We start from the raw sequence: 13,905 nt of genomic DNA, 5'->3' as shown, positions 1-13,905 counted from the left end.
TTCATCATCATAACAATCCCAAAGCCCAGTTCCTTAATAAAATCTTATATAACCCACTATATGGTACTTTGCTTATCGTAATTTACGTGACACGTTTTGAAATTTAAACAAATTTATTTTTTACTATGAATTTTTCATATATCTTTTTGAATTGTCAATTATTATTACTTATAATACTTTTGTTAGGGTTCTGCCCTATTTTTTTTTGTCATATTTGAGTTTTAATTTTTTTCTTGAAGAAAAATAGCATAAAATTATTGCTTTTAGTTTATCGAATAAAAAATATAATTTTTTTTATATTTGGTTATTTTTTATTAGCGGAGAATTTTGAAGATTTATAAATTGAATATCTCATTCTCATATCATAACATAATAAAATTCATAATGTAGTCCTTTAAAATTTTTTATTTATGACAATATTTTCTTTGTATATCTTTTAATTAGTTTTTAATTCTATAGACAAATTGTGTTATATCATATAATAGTTTTATGTCTTCTAGAATTGTTCTATGTATTCTCTAATTTATGGACATATAATTTACAATTGTGAATTTTTACATGATATTTTAATCACTTTCAAATTCAACATATTTTACCTGTTTTACAAATTTTAAAAGTTTCACGAGCAAATTCCGAAACAACTAGAATACTTTATACAAAAAAGAGTTTAGTAAAAGGAACTCCTAAAGTAAGTCAAAAAAGGTAAGTAGTAAATTGAGTCACATGATTTAGGAGTCCCACAAATTATCCAAAAATCATTTTTCAATTCCTTATATCCCATTCAAAAAGACAACTCTCTTATCAACTTTTTATATAATATATATAATATCCTCCAGTCTCTTTCTCTCTTTTCATCTGTATATTCCTTGTAATTCTTCTTTCAGATTTCACTGTTGCTGCACAAAAATTGAAATTGAATGGCTAGACACGAGGAATTACCAATTCCAATTTTCTCTGATCTTGAACCTGTTTATGGTAGTGGATCACAGCTTGAAGAGGCTCAACTTCGATTCAAGAATTTGAAAGCCAAGTTTATAGACTTATTTGGCCAATCCCCTCATGTCTACGCTCGATCCCCAGGTCAATTCCACTTTCAAAATCTCAACTTTTTCTGTATTTTGGGTTTAATTCAAAATCTGGGTTTTTCAAACTCTTGTCGGTTATGTTCAAAATTTCAACTTTAATAGTATACTATCTTAGTGTGGGTTGTTCAATTATTGCATGCAGGGAGAGTGAATCTGATTGGAGAACACATAGACTATGAGGGTTACTCTGTTTTGCCTATGGCAATTCGGCAAGATACAATTGTGGCTATACGAAAACACGACTCTAGTGAACCTCAGAAACTTCTTAGAATTGCCAATGTGAATAGTGATAAGTACTCCTTGTGTACTTACCCTGCTGATCCTCTACAGGTATCATATGTGTTTTTGGTTTGTGGTCTCTGATTTAGTTGAATCGACAAGGCTCGTAAAAGATCCGGCATGGTTTTTACTGTTTCTTGTATGGCTGAAATATTCTTTGGGTGTTATCATTGGTGAGAGAGAATATGGAATTTGAGTTAACCAACTTGAGATTCTCTCTATCACTTTTTTCATCATTATTTTGCTTTACACACATACATAGACATTTTTCGAGCTTTAGCCTATTTGGCCAATCTTTTAAAAACAACTTTTTTTTTTTCAAAAAACATGCTTTTTTGGAAAAGCTAGTTTTTTTAGTTTCTGAAAAACAACTTCTGTTATTCCCCAAAAGATAACTGAATCATGATTCTTGAGTACTCCAATTTTTTTATATTTTTGGGGGTCAATAACCTTATGTGTAACTTTTCAGGAGGTTGATCTGAAGAATCACAGATGGGGTCATTATTTCATTTGTGGGTAAGACCTTACTTTCTTGATTTCTTCATCCAAGATCCAGAGAATCAGATAGTATTGAGATGAACTACAAGTTGACAGACATTAAATTTTACTTCATTTATCATGCTTTATATTAACACTTGGGAAGTATGTGCTGCGAGAAGAAAGTTAAAAATATTAAAGTTGAAACTATTCATATATGCATGTCATAGTAAAACTGCTAATCTGTGTGTGCAGGTACAAGGGTTTCTATGAATATGCCAAGTTGAAAGGGATAGATGTTGGTAAACCTGTTGGACTTGATGTTATTGTTGATGGTACAGTTCCTACAGGTATATATATGCCTTCCGATCTTGAATACTGTCCGGTAGTCATTAAGTAGTCTGCTTTTATGGCTTATTTGATTGTTTCCATGTTTGTTGGCTTTAGGGTCTGGACTTTCGAGCTCTGCAGCATTTGTTTGCTCTTCCTTTATTGCTATAATGGCTTCAATTGGTGTTAACATGCCCAAGGTAGTATCCTAACCATATTATGCAACAAACTTATTTCTTTTCTAGCTTGATGTTAGTTTGGTAATTCTTTGCTTTTGTGTATAATTAACCTGATTTTTGGTAATTAAGTTTTGTTTAGCTTATTATTGAGTTTAATGTGAAACTTTTTTGTTATATAAAATTAGTCTTTCTTTTGTGTTTTCATAGGCTAAGTTTCTGTAATACTTCTTTTAAGTGACAAAGCTAGCAATAAATCTAGAGACAAAACTTCAAAAGTTATGTTAGGGAAAGAACTAAAAAATTAAAATTTAGAGACAACTTCAATTTTTGTTAGTGCAAAAATTCAACTCTTTCTTGATATTTGTTTAATTCAGTTTGTCGCTCCTTTCTTTGGTTGGGGGTTTCTTTTGTTATAAGTATTAATATTGTTAGATGACTATAGTAATGATTAAGTTGATTTTTGTTAAAATGAAGTGAAAACAAACCTTTCGAAGTAAACAAGTTATTTGTTGAAAGTTTTAGTTCAACTGTTTTGAATAAACGAATCAAAATGTCAATAAAAGAACAACGAGCACAACCTGCTTGTCATGGTTGACCTTAAATACTAGTGCTGCCGCGGTCGGAAGATTCTGTGTTGAACATGCTTGATGAAAAATCTAGGTCCGCCACTACTGTGGCATCCATCTATGGCTGTTTGATCGGCGTCCACCCTGAACATTTGTTTTAGATCTGATTTTTTTTCCTCTTAAGAAGTTTCTTTGTAAGGAGTACAGCATTAACATGAACGAATTTGTCATGACTAATGTCTTTCCTAATTTGTTGAACTATCTTCCTTTTCTTCTATCTTCATTTGCTTGACTTTGCAAAACTTGAATCTTTTGGTATTGTTCGCTTTACCTCTGTTCTAGAAGTGATAATTCTTTCTCTGCAGAAAGAAATTGCTCAACTCACATGTGAGTGTGAAAGGCACATTGGGACTCAGTCTGGTGGAATGGATCAGGTAATGCAACCGAACACTAAATCTCGGTTACTTAGTTACAGCTAGACCAATGCAAAGTGCAGTTTATAATTAGTTGTCCTAAATATTGATCTTTTCCTAATTTTTCTCCTGAATTTCAATATAATGTGTCTCTTTGCTAGTTCAGTATAGCAATGCAGATAGTTTTGACTTAATATATGATTCTTAAAGGCATTTTTTAATTGTTTTGTGCAGGCCATCTCTGTTATGGCAAAATCTGGGTTTGCTGAGCTGATTGACTTCAATCCTATACGTGCAACTGATGTACAACTGCCTGATGGTGGCACTTTTGTGATAGCCCATTCATTAGCTGAATCACAAAAAGCAGTTACTGCTGCAGTTAACTACAATAATCGGGTTGTTGAATGCCGACTAGCTGCTGTAAGATTTGGCACCCTTTGTTTGATAAATTTCTGATGTTAGAGCGAAGAGGATGATTTTCTCATCTCCCTAATCATAATAGTTCTAATTATCTGTTTTTCAATTGGTTTCTTGGGGTTTTTAAATTTCTTACGACATCTTATTTTAGAATCTTGAAACTTGAAGCTTAATACTTAGTCGAGTGGTTCAGACATCACCATTATAAAAAAAATAAAAATTAAACTACCTAGATTTATGACTTAATCCTTAATTTACATTTTACTTAGTGGTTCATTAATATCTTTTACGAACTCAATGTTCTTAGGAGACTGTAGTCCTTGGAATTAGTGTTGTCAAAGGCGAGTTAAGCTGTAATTGAAGCTCAAAATGTGGTGAGCGCTTTGCCTCGCTTTATGTGCACTTCAGTGGCGTCATCAAGGTTCCAAGACATATTTATCCTTGCCAATAAGCCTCTGATGAAGTGGAGGCGACAGTAAACAATTGATATTTCACGTTATCATAAAACAAATGCAATTTCTTTGTTCATATAATTGTCATTTAGACTAAACATATGTATTTGTTTTTTTTCTCCCTTTGCACCTTTTTTCATTAAATCCCATGCTTTATTTGCGCTTTTCGCTTAAAGCCTTAATGGACCATAGAGCTTTTTTGCGCTTTTTGCCTTTGATAACACTCCTTCGAATAAAGTAGAGTATGTAGTATCTATGGCAATAATTCTGAGTTCTAAATGGTTTAGATAGAACAACAAATTTGGCATTGTGCGTGTGGTAGTAGAACTAGCCTTTTGAGATCCACGGGGAGAGCATGGTATATTTAATTTACTAGGACTTGCAGGAAAACCATGCTGTTGGCTATTTATTTGCTTTTTGTGCAAAACTAACAAAGATGCAAAATGCTTCTACTATCTGCTGCATGTGTTTTGGTTGCTTTATCAATTCAGCCCTTGTGAATCATTGTTTTGTGGTCTGTTAACTAGTCTATAGTCAATTTTTTGACTGAATATGTCAGCAACTTACATGTTCTTGTTTACTTTTATATTATTGCCTCTTGAATGAGCACTGCTGAATAACCTACTTGGATATGCTATTTCCCCCCCCTTTAGATGCTGATATGAAATTTTGCAGATTGTACTGGGCATTAAGCTGGGGATGGAACCTAAGGAGGCGATATCTAGTGTAAAAACTCTTTCTGATGTTGAAGGGTTGTGCGTATCATTTGCTGGTACACACAGTTCTTCTGATCCTGTCCTTGCTGTCAACGTATGTACTCTATAATCTTGGTTCATTCCCCTCTTGCCTGACATCTGTCTTAGTGATTCGGTTTCATTAGTTACTAGTTTGCCTCCCTGCCCATTGGGTTTTCAGTATTAGTTTGTGGTTGTGGTCCATGTTATGTTCGCATTCAATGAGGGGCTTGTGCTTTTACTATTGTTGTTTGCCTATATTACATTCATCTGTATCAATTCCCACCACTCCTACAGGAGCTATTGCATGAGGAACCATATACCAGCGAAGATGTTGAGAATATCACCAAGGAAAAGGTGGAAACAATCTTTGCGGCCTCACCAACTTCTTTGGATGTGCTTCGTGCTGCTAAGTGTTACAAGTTGCATCAGGTCAGTATGTGCTTTCATACCTATTCCGTTTTCATTCTTTCTTCGTGTTTCATCTTCATAGTGGGCCTTCACTTGTATCTTGTTTTGCTTCAAATCCTTTGTCCATTTATTCCTTAGCACGAAGTTGACAATTAATAAGTTCTCTAGCATAGGCCTTCTATTATTTCCACACATTCGTTTGCTTGTACTTCTTTAATAGAGGATTGTAGATGTTTGTTCCTTTAGTCATGTTTGCTTATATTGATATATCATCAAATTGTCATTTCTTATTGCATAAAATCAGTATTCTTTTACTCCTTTTTAATTTTCACTAATTAGTGATCTTTCACCTTTCAGAGAGCTGCCCATGTATATTCTGAAGCCAAACGCGTGCACGCTTTTAAAGACACCGTATCGTCAGAATTAAGGTCTGTCATGGAGGATGTGCTTTTCACCGGTCTTTTCCCAGCTTTTCTTTTCGACATACTTAAAATCGTAACAAATTGGTCATTGCAGTGATGAAGACATGTTGAAGAAGTTAGGTGACCTTATGAACGACAGTCACCATAGCTGCAGCGTCCTTTATGAGTGCAGGTAGAACTCCAGCTTTACTGTTGGACCTTATTACATGGATCTCACATTCTTCTTATAATATTCCTCCCTCTTGATTGAATTATCTTAGTTGATGAGTTTCAATTATTTGTTGGAATCAGTTGTCCAGAATTAGAAGAACTTGTGAAGATTTGTCGAGATAATGGTGCTCTTGGAGCTAGGCTTACAGGAGCCGGATGGGGTGGTTGTGCAGTGGCTTTGGTGAAAGAGAGTCTTGTTCCACAATTTATACTCAATTTGAAGGTTAATTTAATTGTCATCTCTGTTTAACAAGTCATGTATATTTTATCGCAATCGTTATGCTCTAACCAATACCATAATATGGTGGTTATTTATGTTTCAGGAGCAATTTTATCAATCAAGAATTGACAAAGGAACCATCAGTAAGAATGATCTTGGCTTGTACATTTTTGCATCCAAGCCTTCAAGCGGTGCTGCTATTTTAAAATTTTAGGTCTTGTTACCCTAGTTAACTTTTATTACCTTCAGCATTTTCAGTCCAAAAATAAAGGTTATAAATAAAAATAAAGGTAAATTATGGTACAAATTGTACACTTGATGAGACTCATTAGATATTTTTTTAATTTTAATAGCTATTAGCTCCATTAGTGGTTGCTTTGTCAACATTTGTGAATTAGGAGTTTGTTGATCATGTGATTGAGGACGTGTAGTGTTTTGACTATGTGGTTTTTATGGTTACTTAAACTGTATTATTAAATTTATCCTTTATTCTTAGGTAAACAATGAGAAGAGTCATTTATGTTATACCCAACTAGTAAACATGTCAGCGGATTAATTAATGTGGTAGGAAATTTTTTCTCGTAGATGTATTATATGATTATATTATTTGAGTATATCTTTTTGTTTTCATTTGAAATGATGATACATGATGAAACTTATGAACTTAATTATCTATTTAATGAGAATAATACATTGTTAATGAATAAATTTTAGAATATATACTCTGTTAAAAAAATTATTTTTTTTTATTGCTAAAATATCTATAGTTTTACATCAAATACGGCATATCATTATTTATTAGATTGATGGTTAGAGAATATATTTTGTGATCATAATTTATATTGATTATTTTGGGGGCGATCCTTATTTGTCTTATCTATTGTAGTACTTCTGTATAAGTTTCAGGAATTGAAAGAAGGTTAATGTTGAACGGTGATGTTTTTTACCTTAGGAACTAAAATAAATAAATTTAAAAAACACTTGTTTTTGCGAAGGTGAGTACTCTAACTTCTGAGACAGATCAACTTTTAAGAATCACTGAAATTATCATGCTTAGTTGCACTCATCATGTCGAGCTCCAACATAGAGAACCCAAATTAGTAATAACGCATAAAATATAACCCAACTCCTCCCATTTCCATCTTGTTATGCATGAATAGGTTTTTTGCAATACTAAATGTAGTTCACTTAATAAGGTTCGTTCTTGCCTTTTCCTATCCGAATGCCTATTTTTTTTTTTTTTAATAATATGCAATATGTTGTTATCCTCTTCAACAACATAAACCCAAAATTGATTGTAACAACAACTACTTATATGTGTTTAGTCTTAGTCTTAAAGGCAACTTATGGAAGACAATTATAAGAACTAAGTCATCCATGAGTCAACACCTAGTTGAAACTATTCCTCAAATGCAACTGGGAAGGAAATTACAAGTAACTATGTTATTTTGTTCGGAAGTTATCTCGTGGATGGGGTGGAAACCATCATTTGACAGGTGTATAAATACGATACCTAAAGCATCTCCTCTTCAACAACACAAATCCAAAAGAGAATGTGACATCAAATACCTCTATGTGTTAAGTTTTATAGTTAAAGACAACTTATGGAAGACAATTTTAAGAAACTAAGTCATCTATGATTAAATATCCACTTAAATTACAGTTTATGTTAGCACCTCAATGTCGTCATTCCAATGATAAATAATATGTAGCTCTATATATTCTCATGTATTTAACACTCCCCATTCTAATTTAATGAAAAACTACCAGCCGGGAAGAATTAGCTCATTTTAATTTTGCAATAATAAGTGGCTGTAAAATGAATAGTAGGAAAGAGTACAACTCTGTACCTACGGCTAGATAGCAAGCACCAAAGGAATGAATTGAGCAACATGGGAACTGATATAGGGATATATAATTGAAGAAGAAAAATATCCGATTTTGTTGACAGTGACATCATATGCAAACAACGAAATAGATTAATAATATAAGTTGTCTAAGGTTGGATAAAACCATACAAGTATGAAAATAATCACTACGGACAACATGGAGCTACTTATTAAACTAAACTTAAAATGGTAAAAGGACGAAATAACTTAACTAAGCTCAAAGGTGGCTAGTTATTATACTAAAGTGTAAATTATAATAGGACGAAACAACTAAACTTAGCTAAAAAAAAATAGAAAACAATCAGAAGCAACAATTATCGCTCTACTTCTTCAACTTATTTGTGTGATGCACACTTATTCCTCGTCATTTATGACCAACAATAATCCCTTTACTTCTTGACCTTATTTGTGTCTTGAACGCTTAATTCCTCATCATCTATGATTAGGTTTCTTCGTTTTCTACTCTTAGCACCATTAGTTACATGTACTTCATCCTCATAATCTTCCAAGTCAGTCAACAACACATCAAAAGATACCTGATTGTTCTTCAAAAAGTAAATTTATCAACATATTTATTAACCATGTTAATCCATAAAATGATTTGAATTTTTATATTAAAACATTAAATGTAATTACCATCTATTTGGTCAATCCGTTGGTTCCCTGATCTTTTGGGTCAGTTTCATTTTTGGGTAAGTTCTTCCCCTGGAAGAAGAACAATATGAAAAATAAATTACAAAGTAAACGTAATTGTAAATTACAAACTCATAGTCTATATTGCAATACCTTTTCTTCTTTCCTTAGTTTGTATTGTACTTCCAAATTATCATCTGGAATCCAAAGCTTTGATATTGTAAAATTCTCAAGACCTTCTTTCAAATTATAGTGATTTAATCTCAGTTTAAAAACAAATTCTTTCCCACAAAGGCTTTGGACTTGGACAGGCACATCATTGTTAGCTGTAGTAAGCTTGTTGAACAACTTGTGAGCTGATGTATCAAGGAGTTTCTCAGCCACCACATTAAATAAGATAAAAGTAGTGTCTCCGGTCCTATCTGTCATTTTTAGGTGTATCTTGTACCTATGTTTACATAATAAGTTAGATTCATTCACAACATATACAAACCTAATTCACAGTCCTTCGTAAATGATTACCTGACCAAAGGAAATTTGCAATCTTTGTTGCAATTGTGGCATCGGTAAATACTATTTGTTGGTTCAATCTTCTTCGAGCACACATTGCATGAAATGTAGTACCACCCAAAATAGGTATGTATTTCTATTATCTTGCTCTTCACTGTAACAATGTATTCCTGCAATTTTAATTAAATATCATGAAATAGTGTAATGATCATGTTTAAATGGTAAACCAATTATATGAGAAGCGTAATAAGAAAAGAACCTGTAGTTCAGAGCTCCACTCAGCCTCCAACAACTCCTTAATGTCCATACGGTTCAAAAACATCTCTTCCTCACGAGGAAGATTGTTAACATTAGAGCTTTTTATAATTTAAACTTCATTGGACATGGTGGAAAATTTTGGAGCCAAAGATCTTATATAATCTATATCAAGATTCACATATATTTTGCTTGCATAGGTGGTGGAGAATCTAACCTCACCTATTGGGTTAAAGATGAAAGCATGTCATTTCTTTAAAACGGTTGGAGTTAAATTGCTAGTAAGTACAACTAAATCTGTAACAATTATCACGAAATTCCTTCACTGTTGTAGAAGTCACTATCACTATATATGGGCCAGCATCATTGTTATACAAATAAGGACAAAACTTCTCCCCAAATTCTTCCCATAAGGTGATTTTTGCTTTAGCCAAACTATGCATAGAAACCATAAATCAATGATCAAATAATTTTATGGTAAGGAGATAACAAAGTAAAATAACTTAAAATGAGATGAGTGACTTACTAATCAGTAAGAATGTTGATATCCCTCTTCTTCCATTTTGAACCAACACTCTCGATATCACCAATTCCATATAAACAACCAACAACATCTACGAAAATTGAAGAGGAAGATTCATATGCAAGTGTTCTATTTGAATAGTTTAGGCAATTATTTAGCATTTACATTAAATGTAATCAGTAAGACTTTAAATATAAATATAGACCTGATACGACAATGTTGTTGTTCACCCTTGAGTCAATGACATCTGGATTAATAAATTCAAAATCGTTTACTGGAATTTCAACAATATCTTCAGACAAATTCTTGATTGCAGTTGAGGCAAAGAAAATGATTTTTAATGAGTTTTGAACAGGCCTATATCCCCCAATGCTTTAAACAACTTTGAAGTTCTTGATGATAAATACAGAACCTTCATTCAACTTGTCTTTGAACCTCTTAACCTGATTTTTTCTAATTATACCATGCGTCAAATTACCCTGATAGAAGAAGTAATTAGTCAGTAATTTGATAAATTGAAACTACCCAAAAAATATGATATTTGGTAAATGAATCAATCATAAATGTACCTTTTCATCGTAAATATCATATCCATACTGATAAGCTCACCATTTTTCTTGAGATTAATGACGTTCCACATTCTACAAATTCTTACTCTTATTCTAAAATCATCTGTACCAGTAACCAATTCTGAAAGAAAAGAAATCGTCATTGTTAAAACTCAATTAAAAGAAACAGAGACAATGTAAATTTGAATATGGGAATGATTCACTACCCATGTATATATACTACAAGAATTATGGTTATGAAAGGGGAGAGTAAATCAGTAGAGTAATTAGAAGAGCAATTATCACAAATTAATACACAATTAATTAGCAGAGCAATTATCATAGATTAATACACAATTAATTAGCAGAGCAATTATCACAGTAGACAATTAATTAGCAGTTAGCAGAGCAATTTATCTATTATGGAAGCAGCTATTTAATTCTACTGCAAAAAAAAAAATGAAAATGTGTTGTGCGTGGACAGTACTGCAGCTGCAAATATAAGGTAATCATGTAGTACGAAATACATTTAAAACTAGCGCCTAGAACTGCAATTAACATATATTGTACAGATACTTAGTATCAACATGTCGAGGTTACGTTAGGATCAAGTTAATTAACCCTACAATTCTCCAGCTTACGTTTTAGATGTGTACATATTCTGAATTTAATTGTATTGGCAACTCTATACTCAAGAAAATTTCATCCTTAAAGTCTATCTACTAAGGAAGTATTATGTGGCACCTAACATTATCCAACACCCATTGTTACTGACACAATGATAGTTTAGAGATTAAGGACGTAATGATTCCTTGGTATCGAAAAAGAGAATCTAAAGAGAGATATAAAGAATAAATACCCGAAGGCATAAAATCTAATGACTANACGTAAATAAACAACCAACCAACCAACCACATCTATGATTATTGAAGATGAAGAATCGTATATAAGACTCACATTCGAAATATATGAAGGTCATGAATGTCATCAAACACAATATCATGAGTTTTTTATTAATAAATTGTGCAGTTAAGTATAACTTTAAATGTAATCGGTAAGACTTTAAATGTAAATATAGACCTGATAAGACAATGTTGTTGTTCACCCTTGAGTCAATCACATCTGGATTAATAAATTCAAAACCGTTTACTGGAATTTCAACAATATCTTCAGACAAATTCTTGATTGCAGTTGAGGCAAAGAAAATGATTTTTAATGAGTTTTGAACAGGTCTATATCCCCCAATGCTTTCAACAACTTTGAAGTTCTTGATGACAAATACAGAACCTTCATTCAACTTGTCTTTGAACCTGTTAACCTGATTTTTTTTAATTATACCATGCATCAAATTACCCTGATAGAAGAAGTAATTAGTAAGTAATTTGATAAATTGAAACTACCCAAAAAATATGATATTTGGTAAATGAATCAATCAGTAATGTACCTTTTCATCGATAAATATCATATCCATACTGATAAGCTCACCATTTTTCTTGAGATTAATGGCGTTCCACATTCTACAAATTCTTACTCTTATTGTAAAATCATCTGTACCAGTAACCAATTCTGAAAGAAAAGAAATCGTCATTGTTAAAACTCAATTAAAAGAAACAGAGACAATGTAAATTTGAATATGGGAATGATTCACTACCCATGTATATATACTACAAGAATTAGGGTTATGAAAGGGGAGAGTAAATCAGTAGAGTAATTAGCAGAGCAATTATCACAGATTAATACACAATTAATTAGCAGAGCAATTATCACAGATTAATACACAATTTAATACATTAGAGTTACAAATAAGGAAGATGAAACAATGAGTTTTATGGAAACCTGTCTCTTAGATTCTTGGGAGGTAGAAGGTTGAGAGTAGATATGAGAAGAACGTTCTTGAGAGGGAGAAGCTCAACAAGAATTGGATACGTTTGGATGTTTTTAAAACGGCTCAATTGGGTCATTATAGTCATGTATATTCAATTCGGTCATTTAATTTGGATAGATATGACTGGGTTTTAATGTAATTAAATATTATTTGTATTTAATAGGTGAAATATGGGCTGGAGGTAATCAATTATATTGTGGGGTAATTTTAATGTGATTTATTTATCTATTATATGGTGAAATATTACGAATCAATAATGGATACGTAGTTGAGAACTTCCATAGTAACACAAGTCAGAGAGATTACAAAGTAGTACACATTAATGAGTTTAATCATTTCGAAATTGCATTTGTCTAGATTTACCTACCAAAAGTCCTATATGACACATATTGTCGCCAAGAGATTTCAGGTCGAGTATGAGACTCTGTCGTATATTCTAACCTAACTAAGCATGGCTTGTTTGATAAGAAAATGGCCTAAATTATATCTGTCTTTATCAGATTTTCATGAGCTACATATGGACTATATTGGAGTCTTATCGTATTGCAACTTTTCTTGTTCACAACATTAAAGATTTTTTTTCCCTCAACCTTAAACCTGAACTGGAAAACATGGAGAAAGAACTTATTTTCAGAAGACGATAACAAAGCATTCCAAAAGTGCAAATGAAAGAAATTGTTTGTTGTATATGCAAATTAGAACTACTTAGGATTATGGCAAAAGGATCAAATCTTACCAAACCACCACATGGTCACAAGTGTACACAACCCTATATAACAGAACATTTTTTGCATATGTACTCCTTTTTCTTCCTCACTTGTTTCCAGCAATATCGCAAAAAGATAGACGCAAGTTGAACAAAGTCCAACTATTATCACGACCCAAAACGAGCCGCGAGTGGCACCCACACTTATCTTACTAGGTGAGCGAACCAACAATCTAAAACCCCAACGTTTACCAGTATATAAATTTTGAATAGTAAATAAAATGCGCAAGATCCAAAACTCATTAACGAAATCAATTAAATAAACTTCTAAAGTATACTACTTATCATCCCCAAAATCTGGAAGTCATCACATCAAGAACATCTATCCTCAAATTACTAAGTCTAAGAGTATTTAAGAACTAAAATAAGTAGAAAGATGGTCCATGTCCGAACTTCAAAGACATCAAGACGTGGAGAAGAGAATCCAGCCCGAGCTAGGAATAATAGCTCACCCTGAAATCTGACGTGCTGAAGACTGGCTAGAGTTGAGGACGAGTCGAAGTCAATGGTGCACTTGCTGCACTCCACAAACAACAAGAAGAAAATAAAAGTAGGGGTCAATACAAGGAACACGTACTGAGTAGGTATCATCGGCCAACTCAAAATAGAAAGCAATATATACTGAATAATAATATAAAATCAACCACAATACTTAACAGGTGACAATCAACAAGTACAAGAACCATTGGCAACAACACCAA

General features: G+C 32.6%; 2 protein-coding genes across 2 annotated transcripts; one reads left to right on the top strand and one right to left on the bottom strand.

Annotated features, from left to right (window-relative positions):
* The first annotated feature begins 799 nt into the window (after window positions 1-799).
* LOC107008513 (galactokinase) lies at window positions 800-6,720 on the top strand. The gene is made up of 13 exons (XM_015207583.2): window positions 800-1,080; window positions 1,228-1,415; window positions 1,834-1,880; window positions 2,097-2,191; window positions 2,289-2,371; window positions 3,282-3,350; window positions 3,564-3,749; window positions 4,874-5,008; window positions 5,230-5,364; window positions 5,701-5,771; window positions 5,860-5,937; window positions 6,057-6,198; window positions 6,299-6,720. Exons 1-13 carry the CDS (start codon window positions 918-920, stop codon window positions 6,407-6,409), a joined length of 1,503 nt encoding a protein of 500 aa, XP_015063069.1. The 5' UTR covers window positions 800-917; the 3' UTR covers window positions 6,410-6,720.
* A 2,003-nt stretch (window positions 6,721-8,723) lies between these two features.
* LOC107022968 lies at window positions 8,724-12,141 on the bottom strand. The gene is made up of 10 exons (XM_015223528.1): window positions 11,998-12,141; window positions 11,634-11,907; window positions 10,661-10,695; window positions 10,418-10,484; window positions 10,211-10,297; window positions 10,009-10,096; window positions 9,487-9,583; window positions 9,240-9,397; window positions 8,871-9,165; window positions 8,724-8,789 (listed from the first exon to the last, which is right to left on the bottom strand). The coding sequence occupies exons 1-10, from the start codon at window positions 12,139-12,141 to the stop codon at window positions 8,724-8,726; spliced, it is 1,311 nt and encodes a 436-aa protein (XP_015079014.1).
* Between the last annotated feature and the right edge of the window lie 1,764 nt (window positions 12,142-13,905).

The sequence above is a fragment of the Solanum pennellii genome, chromosome 1 (assembly GCF_001406875.1).
Source record: "Solanum pennellii chromosome 1, SPENNV200".
NCBI lineage: Eukaryota > Viridiplantae > Streptophyta > Magnoliopsida > Solanales > Solanaceae > Solanum > Solanum pennellii.
The sequence above is the reverse complement of the archived record's forward strand: the minus strand, read 5'-3'. Positions and strand labels throughout refer to the sequence as shown.